Source organism: Artibeus jamaicensis, unplaced genomic scaffold (assembly GCF_021234435.1).
Source record: "Artibeus jamaicensis isolate MK-2021 breed Jamaican fruit bat unplaced genomic scaffold, CSHL_Jam_final scaffold_461, whole genome shotgun sequence".
Lineage (NCBI taxonomy): Eukaryota > Metazoa > Chordata > Mammalia > Chiroptera > Phyllostomidae > Artibeus > Artibeus jamaicensis.
The window spans coordinates 5851996-5873843 of record NW_026522045.1 but is presented as its reverse complement, the minus strand read 5'-3'; the positions used below and the strand labels follow the sequence as shown (position 1 = coordinate 5873843).

Sequence of the window (21848 nt, the reverse complement as noted above, 5' to 3'; positions counted from 1 at the left end):
TTAGTTTTGCCCATTAAGTATGATGTTGGCTGTAGGTCTCTTGTATACTCTACTACCCAAAACAATTTATAGATTCAATGCAATACCTATTAAAGTACCAATGGCATATTTCACAGACATAGAACAAACATGTCAAAAACTTATATGGAACCATAAATAACCCCAAATAGCTGCAGCAATTGTGAGATAGAAAAACAAAATAGGAGAGATCACAACACCTGATATCAAACTGTATTAAAAGGCCACTGTAATCAAAACAGCCTGGTACTGGCATAAGAACAGACACATAGACCAATGGGGAAGAATAGAGAGCCCAAAGCCCTGGCGGGTGTAGCTCAGTGGATTGAGTGTGGGCCTGCAAACCACACTATCATGGTTCAATTCCCAGTCAGGGCACATGCCTGGGTTGCAGGCCAGTTTCCAGCAGGGGACTCATGAGAGGCAACCATATATTGATATTTCTCTCCTCCCCGTCTTCTCTAAAGATAAATAAATAAAAAAAATTTTAAAAAGAATAGAGAGCCCAGAAAGAAATCCACATCTCTATGGTTAATTTATATTTGACAAAGGGAGCAGCAGCATAAAATAGAGCAAATGTAGCCTCTTCAACAAATGGTTATGGGAGAGATGGACAGCTATGTGAAAAAAATGAAACTTGTCCACCAACTTAAACCATACACAAAAATAAATTCATGATGGATAAAATATTTAAATATAAGTTACGATACCATAAAAGTTCTAGAGGAGAACATAGGCAGGAAATTCTCAAATATTCCACAGAAAAGTATTTTCACCAATATGTCCCCTAGAGCAAGGGACATAAAGGAAAGAATGAACAAATGGGATCTCATCAAAATAAAAAGCTTCTGCACAGCTAAGAAAATAAAATTAAAATGAAAACCAATCATATGGGAAAACATATTTGGAAATGTTACCACACACAAGGGTTTGATCTCTAAAATATATAAAGAACTCACATGACTTTATTCTAGGAAAATAAAAATCCCAGTTAAAAAATGGGCTAAGGGCTTGAACAGACACTTCTCCAAGGAGGTCATACAGAGGGCCCAAAGACATATGAAAAAATGCTCAGCAGCACTAGCCATCAGAGATGCAAATTAAAACCATAGTGAGATACCACTTCACACCGTCAGAATGGCCTTCGTAACCAAATCAATTAACAATAAGTATTGGAGAGGATTCAGAGAAAAGGCAGCCCTAGTACATTGTTGGTTGTAATGCAGACTGGTGTAGCCACTGAAGAAAATAGTATGGAATTTTCTCAGAAAACTAAAAATGGAACTGACTTTTGACCTGGCAATTCCACCACTGGGATTATATCCTAAGAACTCCGTAACACCAATTCAAAAGAACCTATGCATCTCAATGTTCTTAGCAGCACAATTTGCAATAGCCAAGTGCTAGAAGCAACCTAAGTGCCCATCAGCAAATGAATGGATCAAAAAATCATGGTACATTTACGCAGTGGAATACTATGCAGCAGAAAGAAAGAAGGAGTTCCTACCAATCATGAAAACATGCATGGAACTGGATACCATTATACCAAGTGAAATAAGCCAGGTGGTGAAAGACAAATACCATATGATCTCACCTATAAGTGGAACCTGATGAACAAAACAAACAAGGAAGGAAAATATAACCAAAGATATTGAAATTAAGAACAATCTGACAGCAATCAGAGGGGAAATGAAAGGGATAATTGGGGGAAAGTGTGAAGAGTTTTCAGGAACAACTATAAAGAACACATGGACAAAACAAAGGGGAGAGTGGAATTAGGGAATGGAGATGGGGATGGCTAGGGTTGGTGGGTAGACGTGAGGGGAAAAGGAAGACAACTGTACTTGAACAACAAAAATATTAAAAATGAAAAAAGATGTAATAAAAAAGATGTTGGTTCTCAAGTTAAAGTGCGTATTCATTTCACTTGTTAACGTTAAATGTCAATTATTTTGTTCTGCAAGTTTTTCTAATTGGAACTTGAGACACTTTCACATTCTACATTATACATTTCTGCATTTTTTGCATATTTAAAATTTTTTTTAAAGTAGTGGAGGAGAGTAGAGTGAAGAGAGAGAGAGATTTGAGAAATTTATATTGAGGAAATATATCTTTTTTTCTTCTGGTGGAGTAGTTCTTAATTGTTTTTTAAGTTGTAGATGCCTGTGAGAATCTGATGAGACCTATGACCCTTCATTCCACTAAAACTAACACATATACTTGCATAAAATTGCCACAGAGATGGCCAGCTGAGAATGCATACTCTAGGTTTATCAGTATGGTGAAAAGGATAGTTGTTTGGGCCTGGGCATACATTTGGCTGAGGGGGCACCAAATTGGACATGAGAAGCAACATTAACTCTGGCACCATGAATCAGGAAAGAGCAGGCAGTCTTGGGTTCTTCCCCAAACAACCACTTCTCTAGGCTTCATGGAAACCCACAGGCTTCATGGAAATCCACAGAAACCCAGAGGGGTAAGTAGGAACAACAATCCCTTCTATGTATCCCTGAGTTACCTCTGTGGGGATTTAGGGGAGAGAGAGAGAGGGAAGAAGCCAAAAGCCGTTACTCATGTCAGTCACCTGAATAAAGGTGTCATTTACCACTTTGGTCACCTGTCTGAGTGACAGAGTAAGATGCCTGACTGCAGGGGATGAAGGGTTTTGGAATATGAGAGGGGATCAGGAGATAGCACTTTCCTCCCTCACCTCTTGACAAAGCGGGGAGGAAGAGACCATTTCTGCATTCCTCGCACCTTCACCTGCCTCTGCCTTAGTAAACTTGAATCTAGTCTAGGGGCAGGTGTTCAGAACAGCCATCAAATCATACGAAGTTCAGATTCAGAAAATGGTGGCCAATTGATGCGGACACCGACCTGCAGTCTCCACGTCATTATGGATGAAGTGAGACATTCAAACAGACTACGGAGTCTGGTGGAGGAAAGGGGACAGCATGGCTTTTCTCTCAAGGGGAGCAAAAGCCATGGCCCTTGCTGTGACAGGCTTTATTGGGTTTCTCTGAACATTACATGATGGTCCTCATTTATTATGCACAGATTACTTTAGGTGGTTACCTTTTACAGAAAACAAAGGAGCCAATGCTTCTAATCACATCACAGGAGAGGGATATTTGCAAATGAAAAGGGAAAAGTGGTTGAACCGGTTACACTTGTCCTTGGAAGGTTTAGCATGGACTTTAGGAACTTACTTTGCAGTAAATGTTTGCCACAAATCCAGGTGAGGGGGGTTTTAGCAAAAAGCAAGACTCAAAGCAGCCTAGGCACATTACAGGCCTGATTCCTCACAGGAGAACCTATCTGTGAGTGTGGGTCCTGTGCATCTCTGAGTGGGAGCTGGGACCATACCACACAGAATGGTCTCCTACAGCCAAGTAGGTGGAAGCTGAGCCCACTGGCCTCTGCTGGTTTTTGGCTGATATTCTGACAAGTAACCTGAACAATCAACAGAATCTCAGCTGATATGAACTTTTGAGGCCAAGGAATACAGAGGATGCTTTATACCATCTGATAAGAGATTTTATAAATTGAGGAGAAAATGCCCTGTGCAAGGCACCTGCAGCAGAAGAGCATTCAGACAGAAAATGCAGGTTAGTGGCTCCCTTTCCTCCTGGAGTGGAGTCCTAGTCCCACAAAGAGAAACCACCAATCCTAATCAGGAGAGACTTGAAAGAATATACAAAATCTGGGAGACTTAGGCTACACCCATACAGGGAGCAGCATGTCCATAGCTGCAGCACCAACCAGGAGAGTTCCAGAGAGAAACTTTATCTCCTAATGATACAGGGTGCAGCCGGGGGGGGGGGGGCAAAGAAAAGATTTGGAATGGTGTCCAGAATTAAAAGTGTATAGGAATATTGGAGAGACATATAAGATGTCCTCACACCTCTCCCCAGGGGGAAGAAACGAATAGAACCAGGGCCATTGAGAACTGTTTTGCATAGCAATAGTTTTGCAGCTAACCTCTGGAATAATTATTCAACATATCTATAACCTTTAACTGGTTTCATAGATATGTTAAATAGCTGTGGCCAAATTTGGAGCCAGGGAGAAGGGAGTAGCTGGGACTGAGGATGGGAACTAGGGTCTGCAAGAGAGCTTGGAAAAGATGGGCTCTGGGACATGAGGGGATAGCTGCCCAGGTGAAAGGGAAGACCACGCAGCTTTGCCAGAATGGAGATCCCTGCAGCCATGTGAAGAAGAAAGCCACATGCTTTTGGTGGAGTGAGAAATCCTGCAGCTTTGGTAGAAGAGGCCCACGCGGCTTTGGGGTGCCCCCTTTGGCCGCAGGGCCTGAAAAGCAAAAGAGACTTTGACTGGAACTGGGTACAAAGGACTCTTGCCAGTGGACCATGAGAGGGTACCACAGTACTTTGGATTAACTCGAGATCCTGCACAGTGACACAGCCGACGGTGCCAGCGGCCTGAAACACAGACGTGTGCTCTTTTCCTGATCTATGGTACCTGGAGATGGGACAGTGAGAGAAGGGAGAGCTGTGTGGGTGTAGGAGTATACCCTAAAGGACTTTAATATTTTAGTGGAGGGATTAGGCCTGAATAGCATTAAATAAACATTTTGTTTCCTTTTCACAAATCTCTGGCATTGAGAGATGTCTTTCCAATTGGCGGTGGACAGAAGAGCCCAGTAGATATTAGTATTTTGTTTTTGGGAGGGTCCCCTCTTGTATAGCAGTTTTCGGCATCCCTAGGAGGGCCGAATATTGTATTACCCCTCCCTTGGACCTCTTGTTCGATAACACTAAAACTGTCAGAGGAATGGACAGGCTGTGGACAGCCCCATCTGAGAGAGAATTTGTGCTTTGGGGGGAGGTGAGGTGCTCAGAGAACTGACCCAGGGCTTGGTGCTGCAGTGTGGGGGGCACACAGAGACTGTTTTAAGAGTGGAGCTGAGGAGAGACTGGGCAGGGAACTTGTGCTTACATGCATCTGCAGTGGCCCTGCCAACAAAAAAATCAGAGTGAAAGTGCAGTTTGATCCCACTGAGTCCAGCTGCACAAGAAGAACAGAAAGTGGCACACATGAGAGGATTGTGGGACCTGGTCCCTAGCACAGCTGGCAAGCAGGGGGTTTCACAGAGTGAAGAGTTGGGGCCTGAGTCTCCTGCAAGTGTGGCAGGCTGGGGACTAGATGGCCAGATGGTGGACACCTTAGATTCATTGTAGCCTGGCAGATCCCCTCACAGGTGATGTGCCCAACACCCACCTGCAGATCTTTAGGCTCTGAAGATCTGTAAGGCCAGGCTCAGGAGCCCCCTGCTTGGTGCATATCGACAGGCGAAAGAAGGAGAAACTCTAAAAGGGCTCTTTTGTGAACTTCTATCAGACACTACAAACTATGCTGGTTCCTTAGGCCCTGATCCACTGAAACAGCAGAGCAGAGAGATTAGGCAGTCACACCAAGGGGTGTTCAGGGCCTCACCAATCCTTACACAGAGAAGCCATCAGTGTCAAGCAGGAAAGAGCTGCCCCTTTCACACATATTGGTCCTTCCCAGGAAATAGACAGCTAATTCATCAGAAACTATACATTATTGGAAATAGTCTGGGACCAAGACATGTGTCAGGGGAGCAGGATAACAGTCCCATTATTTTTCCCAAAGATGGAACAGCACCTCCTGCGGATGACTCAGGGATCCCACCCTCCCAGTTGCACCAGAGGTCCCCTCTGGAGGCAGGTGAAGATGATACTATTAGTGCTCTTAGACATTAGATGAACCCCTCCTCGGCCTTGTGCTGATGGAAAGCTGGAAGGAAAGAACAGTGGGAGCCAGCCAAGCCTGAAGGAGGCAGCCACAGACTGTGGATCACTTGTAGTCTTGAACAGGCTGCCTAGGGCTAGACTAGGACACCATCTGACATCACCAAGGGTGAATCCAGAAAGAGAAGACAGTGGCAAACACTAGACTCTGCTGAGATGAATTCCACCATGGTCTGCATTGTTTCACTTATTTTTTTCTTCCAGTATAGCTTTTTAACATTTTGTCTTTTTCTTCAAGTTTGTTCCTATTATTTCACTATTTTTAATTTGAAATCTTATATTTTATTCCTCCTTCACTTACTTGATTTTGATTTCTTACTTCCTCTTATTTTTTTAGTTAAATTTTAGTTTTTTCCCTTTTTACACCTTATTTCTATTCCATACTCTTATAGTTTCTCCTCCCTCCAGCCTCTCAAAACCATTTTTCTTGCCATTAGTCATCTCACATTCTGTTTCCTTTTCTTATAGTATCCTTATTCTCTCTTCACCTTTATTAATATTTACTCATTGGTTGTTGATATGGTGGTTGTTGCATGTTGCATTTCTTTAATCCTAGAGTTACACTATTTTTGTTTTTCAAATCTCAAAATTTACTGTTCCCCTCTCCTACTCCATTTTGCCTTCTCCTGCTCTTTATTTTTTTATTTTATATTTTATTTCTTCCCTTTGTTAGCCTGGTTTTCACTCCTCATCCTTATTATTTACTCTTCATCTATCCTCTCAAAAACATTTTCCCTTTAGATACCTCATGATCTTTTTTCTTTTTTTCCTTCTTATTCCATTTACATCTTTATTAATGATTGCTCATTTGTCATTCATATTGCTGAGGTGGATGTTTTTCTTCAATTTTGTTCCTATTTTTTTCACTTTTTTAATGTCATAATATACTCTTCCCTTTTGTTACTCCATTTTGCTTTCTTCCATCCCTTTTTAACATATGATTTTCTTTATTCACCTTGTTTCTATTCCTTACTCTTATTATTTTTCCTTCTTTTATCCTCTCAAAGTCCTGTTTCTTTCTCTTAGTCATCTTATATTTGTTTTTCCTTCTTACAATAGTCTTAATCTCTTTCCACCTTTGTTAATATTAGCTCATCTATTGTTGATACTGTGGTTATGGTTGGGGGTTATTTTTGTGGATGTCAGTTTTGTTTCCTGGGTTGTTGTATTTTGTTCTGGTAGTACTTATACACCATTATACAAGACATGGTGAGTAGTGTGACTTTCAGTCAATCTACTGGAGGGAAGAACCCACCAAAGAATGACCCATAACAACCAAAATCCAATTACAACAAGGGAGCTCAATGAATGGCATAGAGGGCATCCTAAGACCATTCAGTTCAGGAGATCAAGGAGACTGCACCACTGAGTCCCACAGGTCTTCTACCACAGAAGGTCACACCACAAAGACAGGCAATCAAAGGAGATCAATATAATGTGCAAAAAAAAAGTCACCTAAAAATGGGGAGACAAAGAAACAACCCTTAATAAAAAGGAAAGGAGGATTTCCCCCAAAAATACTAAATGAAATTGAGGCAAGCGATCTATCATAGAGTTCAAAATTATGGTTACAAGGATATTTAAGGAGCTCAGCAAGAACTACAAGAAACTCTGGGAGCTACAAGGAACTTAGTGGGAACTACATCAGCATAAAAAGGACATAGAAACTGTGAATAAGAGTGGGGAAGAAATGAAGAATACAACATCTAAACTGAGGAATACACTAGAAGGAATTAAAACAGGATAGATGAAGCAGAGGATTGGATCAGTAAATTGGAGGAGGAGGTAGAAAAAACATGCAGACAGACAAACAAAAAGAATGTTTACAACAAAAAGACAGTTTACAACATGAAACATGAAACATAACAATATTTGCACTATAGGGAACCAGAAGGAGATGAAAAGGAGCAAGGAATAGAAAACCTGTTTCAGAAAGTAATGATAGAACTTCTCTAACTTGGTGAAGGAAAAAGTCATACAAGTCCAGGAAGCACAGAGGGTCTGATTCAAGATGAACCTAAAAAGGCCCACTCCAAGTCAAATTATAACTAAAATTGCAAAACTGAAAGACAAAGAAAGAATCTTAAAGGCAGCCAGGAAGAAAGCTAGTAACATAGAAGGCCACTCTGATAAGGCTAATTTCTGATGAGAAACACTACAATCCAGAAGGTACTGGCAAGAAATATTATAAGTAATGAAAAGCAAATTCCTGCCACAAAGACTACTCTAGCCAGCAAGGCATTCATTAGAATGGAAGGGTGAAATCATATGGTATTTGTCTTTTACTGTCTGGTTTATTTCACTTAGCATAATTCTCTTCAGTTCCATCCATGCTGTTGCAAAGGGTAGGGGCTCCTTCTTTCTTTCTGCTGCATAGAATTCCATTGTGTATATGTACCACAATTTTTTGATCCATTCATTTACTGATGGGCACCTAGGTTGCTTCCAACTCTTGGCTATTGTAAATTGTGCTGCTATGAACATTGGGGTGCATAAGTTCTTTTGAATTGTTGTTTTATGATCCTTAGGGTATAATCCCAGCAGTGAGATCTTTGGGTCAACAGGCATTTACATCTTTAGTTTTTCAAGGAAATTCCATAATGTTTTCCATAGTGGCTGCACCAGTCTGCATTCCCATCAACAATGCACTAGGGATTCCCTTTTCTCCACAACCTCTCCAGTACTTGTTTGTTGATTTGTTAATGATGGCCACTCTGACCTGTGTGAAATGGTTTTAATTTGTATCTCTCTGATGGTGGTGAAAGACAAATACTATATAATCTCACATATAAGTGGAATCTATTCAACCGAACAAACAAATGAGCAAAATAGAACCATAAACATGGAAACAAAAAGCAAACTGACAATGATCAGAGGTGAAGGGGGGAGGGGGATAATGGGGAAAAGAAGGGGAAGGGATAAGTCAAGGACAATGAATAAAGGACTCATGGACATGGACAGTGAGGTGGGGATTAACTGTGGAAGTGGGGGATGGGGGTAGGGCAGCAGAGAGCAATAGGGAAAAAGTTGGGACAACCATAACTGAACTACAATAACATGTATAATGGAAGGATAAATAAGGGCTTTTCTAGGCAAGAAAAGGTTAAAAGAGTATATCTGCACCAAACCAACACTGCAAGAAATGCTAAAGGGAATGCTATAAGATGAAGAAAAAGAGAATGAGAGGGGAACATAGGCACAAAAGAAAAAATAGCATATGAAAAGTACCTATCAATAATAAATTTAAGTGTAAATGGATTAAATGTTCCAATCAAAAGACATAGGGTAGATGAATGAATAAGAAAACATGACTTGCATATACACAGTCTATAAGAGACCCACCTCAGAACAAAAGATCTACACAGACTGAAAGTGAAGGTATGGGAAAAAATTCCAAGAAAACAGATGTGGGGGTAAAAAGCTAGGGTAGCAATACTTATTGAAAGGTTTTTCTTAGGCTCCTCCAAGGAAGAAATACCAATCAACCACAAAGTTAGGCAGTATAGAGATTTATTGGGGTTTGCGCACCCAGGCGAGGTTCTCCAGTCTGCAGATTGGGGCTGGGGAAGTCGTGCCCAGGCAGGGAATATGCGGGGTTTTATTTTGGTTGGCTCTCTTCGAAGGAGATGGGGATTGGTCCCCTTTGGACAAAGTGGCACTATATCATTGGTGGCTTTTCTCGGGCTCAGGTTGCTATGCAGATATTCGTTTTGGAAAAGTCCGCCCTTTCGGCTCTCTGGTTTGACATCAGCCATCTTTCCCTGGTTGTATTTCAGCTGCCACTTTAGGCTGTAGTTCAGCTGCCATTTTGTCCTACCCCACCCATCCTGACACTTATATTGGACAAAATAGACTTCAAGGCAAAGTCCATAAGAAAAAAGAAGGTCAATACATAACACTTAAAGGAGTAGTCCAACTGATGTACATAACCCTTGTAAACATATATGCACCAAACAAAAGAGCACCTAAATATATAAGGAAAATCTTGAAGGACTTTGAGAAAGATATTGACAGCAACACACTTAATGTAGGGGATTTTAACACCCTACTGTCAATAATGAATAGATATTCCAAACAAATAATCAATAAGGATACTAGGCCATTGAATGAACTATAGTTAAAAGGATTTATTTGACATATACAGAACATTTCACCCCAAAGAAGCAAAATATACATTTTTCAAAAGCACATGAGAGATTTTCAAAGATAGATGGTATGGTAGAACACAAAACAAGCCTCAACAAATTCAAGAAAATTGAAATCATATCAAGCATCTTCTGTGATCACAATGGCTTGAAACAAGAAACTAACTTCAAGGAAAGAACTCAAAAACATTTAAATTCATGGAGACTGCATAAAAGGTAATGAAATAATAAGTGGGTTAACAATGAGATAAAGAAGTAAATAAAAAACTTTCTGGAAACAAATGAAAATGAACCCCTAAAGAAACCAAACCTATGGGACACAGAGAAGGCAGTCCTCAGAGGGAAGTTCATAGATATAGGCCTACCTAAAAAAATATAGAAACATTTCAAATAAACAACCTAACCCTAAATCTACAAGAACTGGAGGAACAACAACAGACAAAGCCCAAAGCTAGTTGAAGAAAGAACATAATCAAGATCAGAACAGAATTAAATGACATAGAGTTTAAAAAATCAATTCAAAGGATAATGAATCCAGGAGCTTGTTCTTTGAAAAGATAAACAAAATTGACAGACACTAAACAGACTCATCAAGAAAATAAGAGAGAGGACGCAAATAAATAAAATCTGAAACAGAAAGAAGTTACAACTTATACCACCGAAACACAAAAGATTGTAAGAAATTACTACGAACCACTATATGCCAAGAGATTGGACAACCTGGGCAAAATGGATAAAGTTTTAGAAATGTACAGTCTTCAAAAACTGAATCAAGAAGAAGAAAGCCTGAGACTTCCACCAAGATGGAGGTATAGGTGGAGACACCATGCTTTCTCACACAACCAAGTTTAGAGACAACTAACTATTAGCAACAGAAAACTCAGCCAGAACACAGAAAATCGAACTTTTCGGAAGTCTGATAACAACAAATTCTTCACCCTGACTGGTAAGAGGGGCAAAACCAGCAGCTGGTGGAGTGGGGTTGCACAGGAAAACTCCGTCAGATGGACTCAGGTGTGTGGAATCCAGGCGCAGGGTTGGACCCAGTGAGCGACTGAGCAAGCGATCAAGCGAGCGACCGCGGGGAAACAGCAAGGGAGCAGGGCTGTGGGTTGACTGTGGTCGAGCATTCATGCACAGATAGACCAGCGAGGGAGTGGGCAGTTAGACGGGACCCAGCAGGCCCCCAGCGGCAGCAGAGGGCGCCACCATTTCCCCGCTCTGACCGCACCCCCACATAAAGCATCACAACCCAGCAATCTGGGAGTCCAAGGCTACGCTCCTCACACTTAAGAGGCACGAACAAACCAAAAATGGCTCAAGAAGATCTCAAAGTCCCAGAGCCTATAAATCTAAGTGATGAAGAAATAGCAAAACTCTCAGACGCACAGTTTAAAACACTGGCCATCAGGATCCTCACAGAACTGGTTGATTATAGCCACAAATTAGACAAATATATGAAGGTGAAACTAATTGAAATGAATGGAATTGCACAGGAAACCAATAGCAATGAAAAGGAAACTGGGACTTAAATCAATGGAGTGGACCAGAAGAAAGCAAATAATGGCCAAACAGAAAAGAGTCAGGAAGCAAGAATTCAAAGAAATGAGGAGAGTCTTAGGAACCTCCAGGACATCTTTAAACGCTCCAACATCCAAATTATAGGGGTACCAGAAGGAGGAAAGGAACAGCCACCAGTGGAAAACTTATTTGAACAAATAATAAAGGAGAATTTCCCCTATCTGGCAAAGGAAATAGACTTCCAGGAAATCCAGGAAGCTCAGAGAGTACCAAAGAAGTTGGACCCAAGAAGAAACACACCAAGGCACATCATAATTACATTAGCCAAGATTAAAATGAAGGAGAGAATCCTAGAAGCAGCAAGAGCTAAGGGGGCAATCACCTACAAAGGAGTCCCCATCAGACTGTCAGCGGATTTCTCAAAAGAGACCTTACAGGCAAGAAGGGGCTGGAAAGAGGTATTTCAAGTCATGAAATCCAAAGACCTACAACTGATATTGCTCTATCCAGCAAAACTTTCATTTAGAATGGAAGGACAGATAAAGTGCTTCTCAGATAAGATCAAATTCAAGGAGTTCATCATCCCCAAGCCCTTATTATATGAAATGTTAAAGGGTCTTATCTAATAAAAAGAAGTTAAAAAAACATGAACAGTGAAAGGACAGCAAACTCACAGTTATTAACAACCACACCTAAAATGAAAGCAAACTAAAAGGACAGCTAGATCAGGAGTGGAAACATAGAAATGAAGATCTCAAGGAGGGTTAGCAACAGGGGAGTGGGAGGAGGAGAAGGGGGGAGAAGGTACAGAAAATAAGTAGTATAGACAGTAGATAGAAAATAGATGGGGGGCAAGAATAGTATGGGAAATATAGAATCTAAAGAACTTGAGACACACGGTCATAAACTAAAGGTGGGGTAATGGTGGGGACGGGGGGTAGGGTGGAGGGGAGTGAAGGGGGGAATAGAACAACTGTAATGGCATAATCAATCAATCAATCAATCAATAAAAATTTTTAAAAAAGAAGAAGAAAGCCTGAATAGACTGATAACAACTAGTGAAATATAAGCAGTAACCAATACCTAAAGGCACACAAAAGACCTAGACAGTATGGCTTCACAGGCAAATACTACTGTTTAAAGAATAATTAATTCCTATCCTCAAACATTCCAAAATATTGAAGAAGAAGGAAAATTTCAAGCTCTTTTTATATTTAAAAAATTTTATTTATTTTTAGATAGAGGGGAAGGGAGGTAGAAAGAGAGGTACAGAAACATCAGTGTGTGCTTGCTTCTCAAATGTCCCCTACTAGGAACCTGGTGCACAACCCAGGTGTGTGCCCTTACTGGGAATTGAACTGGTGACCTTTGGTTCACAGGCTGGGGTTCAATCACCTGAGCCACACCAGCCAGGGCTCAAGCTCTTTTTTACAAGGCCAGTGTTATTCTAATTCCAAAACCAGGTAAAGACACAAAAGAGAATGAAATTACAGGTCAATATCACTGAAGAAATAGATTCTAAAATCTTCAACAAAATACTGGCAGTCTGGATCCAGCACCATGTTAAAAAAATCATACACCATGATCAAGTGGGATTCATCCCAGGGATGCAAGGACAGTACAATAGTTGCAAATCAATAAATGCAATACACTACATAAACAAAATGAAAGACAAAGTCACATGGTCTTATCAATAGATGCAGAAAAAGCATTTGATGAGCTCAGGCACCAATTTATTATGAAAACACTCATCAATATGGGAATACAGGGAGCATACCTCAGCACAGTAAGGGCCACATATGAGAAACCTACAGGCAACATCATACTCAGTGGGCAAAAATTAAAAGATTTCCCCTTAAGATCGGGAACAAGACAAGTGGGACTGCTTTCACCACTCTTATTCAACATAGCATTGGAAATTCTAGCCATAATGATCAGATAATAAAAAGAAATAAAAGGCACCCAAAGTGGAAAAGAGGAAGTAAAACTCAATATTTGCAGATGACATGATAGTGTACATAAAAATCCTTATAGTCTCCACCAAAAAACTACTGGACCTAATAAGTGAATTTGGCAAAAATAGAGGGATAAAAATTCAATATTCAGAAATCAGTGGCGTTTTTGTACACCAGGAATGAACTATCAGAAAGAGAATCTAGAAAAAATTCCATTTACTCTAGCAACAAGAAGAATAAAGTACCTAAGAATAATTTTTTTAAAGACTTCTTTTTTAAAGATTTTATTTATTTATCTTTAGAGGGGAAGGGAAGGAGAGAGGGAGACAAATATCAATGTATGGTTGACTCTCGTGCATCCCCACTGGGAACTGGCCTGCAACCCAGGCATGTGCCCTGACTGGGAATCAAACTGCAATCCTTTGGTTCGCAGGCCCATACTCAATCCACTAAGCTACACCAGCCAGGGCCCTAAGAATAAATTTAACAAAGGATGTAAGAGACCTGAACTTGGAAAACTATAGAACCCTGAAGAAAGAAATTGAGGAAGATACAAAGAAATGGAAGAATATACCATGTTCATGGATTGGAACAATTAACATCATTAAAATGTTCATACCATCAAAAGCAATCTATAGATTCAATGCAATTCCTATTAAAATGCCAATGGCATTATTTCTCTGATAGGAAAAATACTCCAAAAATTTATATGGAACCAAAAATACTCTGAATAACCTCAGCAATCTTGAGAAAGAGTAATAAAATTTGAGAAGTATAATACCTGATACCAAACTATACTACAAGGCCACTGTAATCAAAACAGTCTGGTACTGGCATAAGAACAGACATATAGATCAATGGAACAGAATAGAGAGCCCATAAATAAACCCAACTCTATGGTCAATTAGTATTTGACAAATGAGGCATGAGCATACAATACAGTAAAAATAGCATCTTCAATAAATGTGTTTGGAGAACTGGACTGGTATATGCAAAAAAGAAAAAGAAACTATACCACCAACTTACATCACACACCAGAATAAATTCAAAATGGATAAAAACTTAAATATAAGTTGTCACTCTATAACAGTCATAGAAGAAAACATTGGCAGTAAAATTTTAGATATCTCACGCAGCAATATTTTTACCAATATATCTCCTAGGGCAAGGGGAATAAAAAAAATGAGACTACATCAAATTAACAGGCTTCTGCATGGCTAAAGAATACATCATCAATATGAAAAGGGAACTAACTATATGAGAGAACATATTTGCCAATGACACATCAGACAAGGATTTAATTTCCACATATAAAGAACTCATAGGACTCAATTCCAGGAAGACAAAAAATGCAATTTAAAAAATGAGCAAAGAACCTGAACAGACACTTCTCCAAGGTGGACATACAGAAGGCCCATAGGCATATGAAAATATGCTCAACATCACTAGCCATCAGAGAGCTGCAAATTAAAACCACAATGAGATACCACTTCACACCAGTCAGAATGGCCACCAATAACAAATGAACAAACAAAAAGTACTGCGAGGGTGTGGAGAAAAGGGATCCCTAGTGCACTGTTGGTAGGAATGCAAACTGGTACAGCCACTGTGAAAAACATTATGGAATATCTTCAAGAAATTAAAAATGGAATTACCTTTTGACTCAGCAATACCACTGGGAATATACCCTAAGAATCCCAAATCACCAATTTCAAAGCACTTAAGCATGCAGCGCTATTTCCAATAGCCAAGGGCTGGAAACAGGCTAAGTGCCCATCAGTAAATGAATAGGTCAAAAACAATGGTACATTTATGCATGGAACGCTACACAACAGAAAGAAAGAAGAAAGTCCTACTTTTTGTGACAACATGGATGGAACTGGAGAATATTATAGTAAGTGAAACAAGCCAGTAGGTGAAAGACAAATACCATATGATCTCACCTATCAGAGGATTCTAATGAACAAAATTAATTAATGAACAAAAGTAGAATTGGAGGCATGGAAACATGGTACAGACTGAATTCGACCAGAGTGTGGTAGGAGGGTGATTATGGTGGAAAGAAGGGGAAGGGACTAGTCAAAGAACATGCATGAATGACTCATAGACATGGACAATGGTATGGAGTTTGACTGTGGGAGTGGGAGGTGGAGTTGGACAGAAAAGAGTAAAGGGGGAAAATTGTGACAACTGTAATACAATAATAATAAAATTGTTAAAATTAAAAAAAATATTTTATTTATTTATTTTTTGAGAGAGGGGAAGGGAAGGAGAAAGAGAGGGAGAGAATATCAATGTATGGTTGCCTCCCGTGCGTCCCCTGCTGAGAACTGGTCTGCAACCCAGGCATGTGCCCTGACTGGGAATCGAACCACGATACTCTGGTTCACAGGCCCGTGCTCAATCCACTGAGCTACGCCAACCAGGGCAAAATTGTTAAAATTTTTTAAAAATCATAAGAGGTTCAAACAACAGTCATCTAAGAGTTTGGGGCATTAAATACTGTCTTTTTTATTTAAAAAGACAGGATTGTGTTTCTTTTGTTATATAAGGTTGCAAGTTAATCCAAAAGTGGAAAAAAAATGGAGCATTTGCATAAAATGCCCAAGATTACAGGACTAGTCTCCTCTTTGTGGACTAATTCATATATAATGTGAAAATTCCAGTCACAAATTTTAAAACAGGTTAATGTTTTGGAAGTTCCTGTTTGGCTATAACCAATAGAAAACTTTCTTTGTGTTATAAATAAATATAATGAAATTATGAGACCTTTCTTTTTCTCTCCCACTTAAATCCTCTATTTAAATGAAAATAACATCATTTTACTTTCTCATATAAAAGTAATGCATCACTGATTTTTTAAAAAAATGAACAGAAAAGTTTAAGGAAGTAAAACACTCCACTACCTATATATCCTTTTCTGAGATCTTTCTTCCGTTTCCTATAGGGGTGCAGGAGAAATGCTGGACCTTCATGGCTGGTGGTTGCACAGGGATAAGGGAATAAAATTATTCCTCAAAGTGAAAGGAAAGACCAATGAACATGGGAATAGATGCAGTCTCTTCCTGTTAACTAAAGGAAGGGAGATTCCATCCACAAGGCAAAGAAAGATATCCCTGGTTTCTGCGACTGATGGAAGAAAATGAGTGGCGGGACCTGACGTGGCCAGGGAAGAAAAGGGGTGGGTCAGCGCCAGCCGCACTGCTGGCATGAGTGGTAATTGGGGTCTTGAGTTCACGAGTGACGTGGCTCTCATGTGGGCAAATGCAGACATGTGCAGATGTCCTTCTAATATTAGTCTTCTTTTGGTCTGGTTGTCATCTGCCTATTGCCCCAAAAGTGGGCGGGCCTGTGGACTGGGAATGAGGAGGAGGTAAGTAACTGCTCCAATCCCAGCAGGTCTGTGTGGATAGGCGCTGCCTGGGAGATCCCTGCTGTGCGGGTTGAGGAAGGTGGAGACTGAAAAGAGACAAGGTCTGCTTTCTCCGCACCCTTGCATTATCCCCTGCCCTTCCAAGAACGAAAATGTTGGATGTTGGAGGCTGTTTTACAGGGGAAACCTCAGGACAGGAGGGGAGAATCCTTTGGCATGCAGGACATTGAATCCTGTAGGGCACTTTATTAGGATTCGTGTCCTGTGCCTGGGTCCTGGGTCATCTGCCAAACCAGAATCTTGGGGCTTTGCGTTTGTCTGACTATGTGTTGTTCTGCTAGACTTTCAGTGGGGCACTGTACCTCTCAGAGCAAAAGAACAAAGAATCTATCTGGAATCCTTGCACATCAGTGTAAAGGGGGAATTAGCCCTCGACCCACGAGAAGGGCAGAAATGACTGAGACCCTTGCCGTAACTTGGGCGCATTAATGACTCTCTCCACCTATCTTATTGCTCTTTTATGTAGGAAAAAAGGATATGACACAACCTATTAGAAAAATGGTTGTTAAGGGAGGAGGATGGAAGAGTAGGAATGCACTGGGGAGGAGAATTGAAGAGATCCTTTGGTCTTTCTCTCCGCCCATTTTCCATACTTCCTCCTCCCCTTTCCCCTACCTCTCTATTTTCTGTCGTCCCAAAGGGGTGTGGTTTTTGTTGGGAAAACCGATCTGGGCTGGAGATGGAGGGAGTGGGTGGACGCAATGCAGGAGGCAGGGTGATATCTTTGGAGTCCTGAGAAGTGGAGACAGGATTAGAAAACAAAAGGTAAAATCCGTTTAACTACCAGAACCTTGAATTTGGAAAAGCTGCTATTGGGACTCTGAAGTGCTGTTCTGTCCGCCCATCCATTTCTGCCGAGTCGCCAGTCTGTCTGTGGATCTTGCACCTGGAGGCCTATAAAACCCGAGAGCAGGAAGAAAAGGAACATTGTCCAGAAACAAGTAGGTCAGAATGAGGATGCTGACGGTGTTTGGCATCCCCTGCGGTGGAGAACGCTGGCGATTGCAAACTCGAATGGGCCCATGGGTCTCCTCTACATCCCCCTCCTCTCTACACCATTTCAGAACTTGCAAAAGAAAAGCTCTCTGCTGCTACAAGACAGGGAAAGAAGTGGCTAAGAAGGGGGCGGTGTCATGAGAGTCCTGGAGTGGGAGTAGGGAGGACCTTCCTCCAAATTACTGTTTGGGGTATAGTCCTTGGTATTGGTCCGTCCGTCACTCACTCAATCCTAGGTTTAATAGAGGCAGAAACCGAGATCAGGAATGAAGGAAATTCCTCCGGAGCCGTGGAAGTCGGTATAATGGGTCAGGGAGGAGTGTTCTGGTACCTCTGAGATGGTGGGGGTGGCAGAAGTAAGGGTGAAATTCCAGACATTTTTGCATTTTACCCATCTGGCTTCTAGACAGTCTCACTCCACCTCCATCGGTTTCGTCACAGGGAAGGAGGTGGGGAAGGGAGCTGATGAATTTCAAAGCGGCAGCAATGTAAGAAGAGCAGTATAAAGTAGGTGGGAAATACTGGTCTATGAGGAAGAAGGCCAGGGATTTAGGGGAGGTACCTATGTCCAGTCACGGTAAGATCATCTGTCCCCTGAGCTCTCAGCAATCCCTTCCCCACCCCTTTTGCATGCAGGTTTGCAGAACACTGCACTTCCAGGCAAGAAAGAAAAGAAACTGTCTGGACTTGTCTGTGTGTATGTAGGGGTGCCAATGCCCCCAGAACATCTGGAGGGGCACAGGAAGTAGGAAAACTTAAATACCTTAAATTTATTAGATATTTTAAATTGAACTAACTGGGGTGAAGTGGTTGAACATGATGTTGGAAAATCTGGAGGTGGGAAAATTTCTCAAAATTAATTTACCAGTGGAGGAAATGAGTCAGTGATCTAGCCTGGAGTCCCCATCCCTTTGTTGGCCCATAGTTTAGTCTGTTTGCCCACAAAGGCACAAAAGGAGACTGAATCCTCAAACCTTTCCTTCTTTCCTAGGTGCTGCTGTATCTCCAGCTACAGCAGAGCCTGCCACCTATAGCTAAAGACTCCACCCTACACTTGGGAGTACTCTTAACCACAGTAAGCCCTCTTTGTCCTGGGTGAAGAATTCAACTCAGACATTTGCCCTAGTATGGGTTGTACTCAGGAAGCTGGCTGTGTTGCAGCTGGTGTGGTGATTGGGGCTGGAGCTTGCTACTGTGTATATAGACTGACTTGGGGAACAGATGACAGTGAGAAAACCTGAGACTACAACAATGACAGTGAAGATGAGGAATCTAGTGATATTACAGGGATTAGTGTGGAGACTGAGAAAGGAGGTAATACTTGGGTGGGGACCAGAGCTAGACTTCAAGGTGACTCAAAGGTCAAGGCTGAGGTGGTTGTAGAACTCAAAAGTTGTCCAGATGCAAAGGAAGAAGCCCACTCAGAAGCCCAGACAGGAGGTGGCTTAGAGGCCAAGGCCAAGGCCCTTTTCAACACCCTGAAGGAATAGGCAAGATCAAAGGCTGTCAAAGGGGCCAGGCTGGGTACCACCTCTGGGACCAGGACACTTGCACAGAGTTTACCCTGCCCAGGAGGCAGAGGTGGAGGCTGCCATCCCACCAGGAGTAGGGCTAGGGCTGGGAGCAGGGTAAGTGGAAAGTTCAAGAAAAAGGCCCGAGCTAAGAGCACCAAGACTCCAGCTACCACATGGCCTGTTTGCAGGGGCAAGTCCAACTTTCCCTATAAAATTGATGACATTCTAGGTGCTTCAGACCTTCAAAAGGTCCTGAACATCCTGGAAAGAACAAATGATCCTTTTATTCAAGAAGTAGCCTTGGGCACTCTTGTTAACAATGCAGCATATTCATTTAACCAAAACGCCATTCCTGAATTTGGTGGTCTCCCAATTATTGCAAAACTGATAAGAACAAAAGATCCCATTATTAAGGAAAAGGCTTACAATGCCCTTAATAACTTAAGTGTGAATGCTGAAAATCAGGGGGAGATTAAGATGTATATCAGTCAAGTGTGTGATGACACCATGATTTGTCGCTTGGACTCAGTTGTGCAGATGGCTGGACTAATACTGTTAACCAACATGACTGACTAATCATTACCAACATTTGCTTTCCTATTCCTTTCCAGACTTTTTTGCTTTGTTATTCCTGGGAAATTACTTCACCAAAATTCAGATTATGAAACTTATTATAAACTTTACTGAAAATCCAGCTATGACACGAGATCTGGTCAGTTGTAAAGTACCATCAGAATTGATTTCCCTCTTTAGTAAAGAATGGGACAGAGAGATTCTTCTTAATATCCTAACCCTATTTGAGAATATAAATGACAACATAAAAAATGAAGGGCTTGCATCACCCAGGAAAGAGTTCAGCAGAAGTTCACTTTTTTTTCTTATTCCAAGAATATGGGGTGTGTGTTAAGAAAATCAAAGCATTAGCAAATCACAATTATCTAGTAGTAAAAGTAAAAGTTCTAAAAGTATTGACCAAACTTTGATTGAGGTCTGCCCCAAACATCAACATGATTTTTTTTTATATTGCACTTGGAAACAATGCATTTGGTAAATTCTTTGTTTTTCACTGTGCTTATATGGTAAAAAAGATACTTTCAGCTTCTATTTTGTAAAAATGAATATCACAAATCATCAGTGATACTGGTTGTGATGGTTGCTTTTAGGCTGCACCATTTAGACTTGCAGGGGTGTCCAACCTTTTGGTGTCTCTGGGCCACACTGGAAGAAGAGTTGTCTTGGGCCATACATTAAATATACAAACACTGACGAAAACTGATGAACAAAGGAAAGGCTTTAAGTAAATTTATAATTTTGTGTTGAGGCACATTCATAACCATCCTGGGTCACATGCAGCCTGCGGCCTGTGGGTAGATGCCCCTGTTTTTAGAAGATGCCAAGTGAATACTAAAGCTTGTGCAAAGAAAGCACTTATTGATTCATCTTGCTGCCTAGCTTGAGATATTTTTACTCTTTATCCAAACTGACAGCAAACTAATCATAAACAACCTACACTTTTGTATTGGCTCACAATTTGTTAATTTTAGAATTGCGTTTCATCAATAAAGTTGTGTGATTAACCAGCAAAAAAAAAAAAGAAATTTATGACCTTCAGTTTATGATTATTTGGGAAGGCAGGATGTATGGAAACAAAAAGATATTAACAAAACAAGGAGCCACTGATAATGTGGCCAGCTGCTTCTTATTAGTGCTTAGAGATGGCAGAGTTCTGCAGGCAATGGTGCGCAGAGAAAATTTTACAGAGGAGGGAGCACATATGTAAGCTGAGCTTGAAGGATAAATTAAAAGCAGGGCAGAACCACGCTGGTTGGTGTGGCTCAGTGGATTGAATGCTGGCCTGTGAACCGAAGGGTCGCCAATTGATTGTAGTCAGGGCACATGCCTGATTGTTTGCTAGGTTCCCAGTGGGGGGCATATGAGAGGCAAACAAACACTGATGTTTCTCTCCTTCTTTCCCTCTCTTCCCCTGTCTAAAAATAAAATACACATGGACAAAAACTAAGGGGGGTGGAAATGGGAGGGAGGTGAGGAGAGCTGGGGGTTGGGCTGGGATGGGAGTAAAAGACAGAAAGCTGTACTTGAATGAAAATTACAATAAATTATTTTTAAAAAGAAAATAAATAAACAAATTTAAAAAACAGGGCAGCAGAGCACTGGAGGAGCGAGGAGAGGAGGAAAGAAAGGCATGGAGATGGGAATTCTCCAGAAAGGAGGCTGGCTTGCCTGAATGCAAAGTGTGGGAAAGGGAGTGGTGAGAAATACAGTCCAGCATTTGAGGTGACTCCCATTTGTGGAAGGTTCCTGATTACGGAACTGAGGTGTCTGCATATTACTCTATCCAATCCTGGGAGACACCAAAGCCTTTTGTGACCATGGGAATGACAGGATGAAAGGGAATTGATGTGGCTGATTTCTGTGCAGGATGAGTCTGAGTGGGGAAGGGGACAGAAGTG

General features: G+C 41.1%; 1 protein-coding gene across 1 annotated transcript; it reads left to right on the top strand.

The window, feature by feature from the left end:
- Nucleotides 1-18990: 18990 nt before the first annotated feature.
- Nucleotides 18991-20360, top strand: ARMCX1 (armadillo repeat containing X-linked 1). Its single transcript, XM_037130994.2, is given in 3 exon segments — nucleotides 18991-19946; nucleotides 19948-20248; nucleotides 20250-20360. Coding segments are annotated over 3 exon segments (1368 nt in total).
- The last annotated feature ends 1488 nt before the right edge of the window (nucleotides 20361-21848 follow it).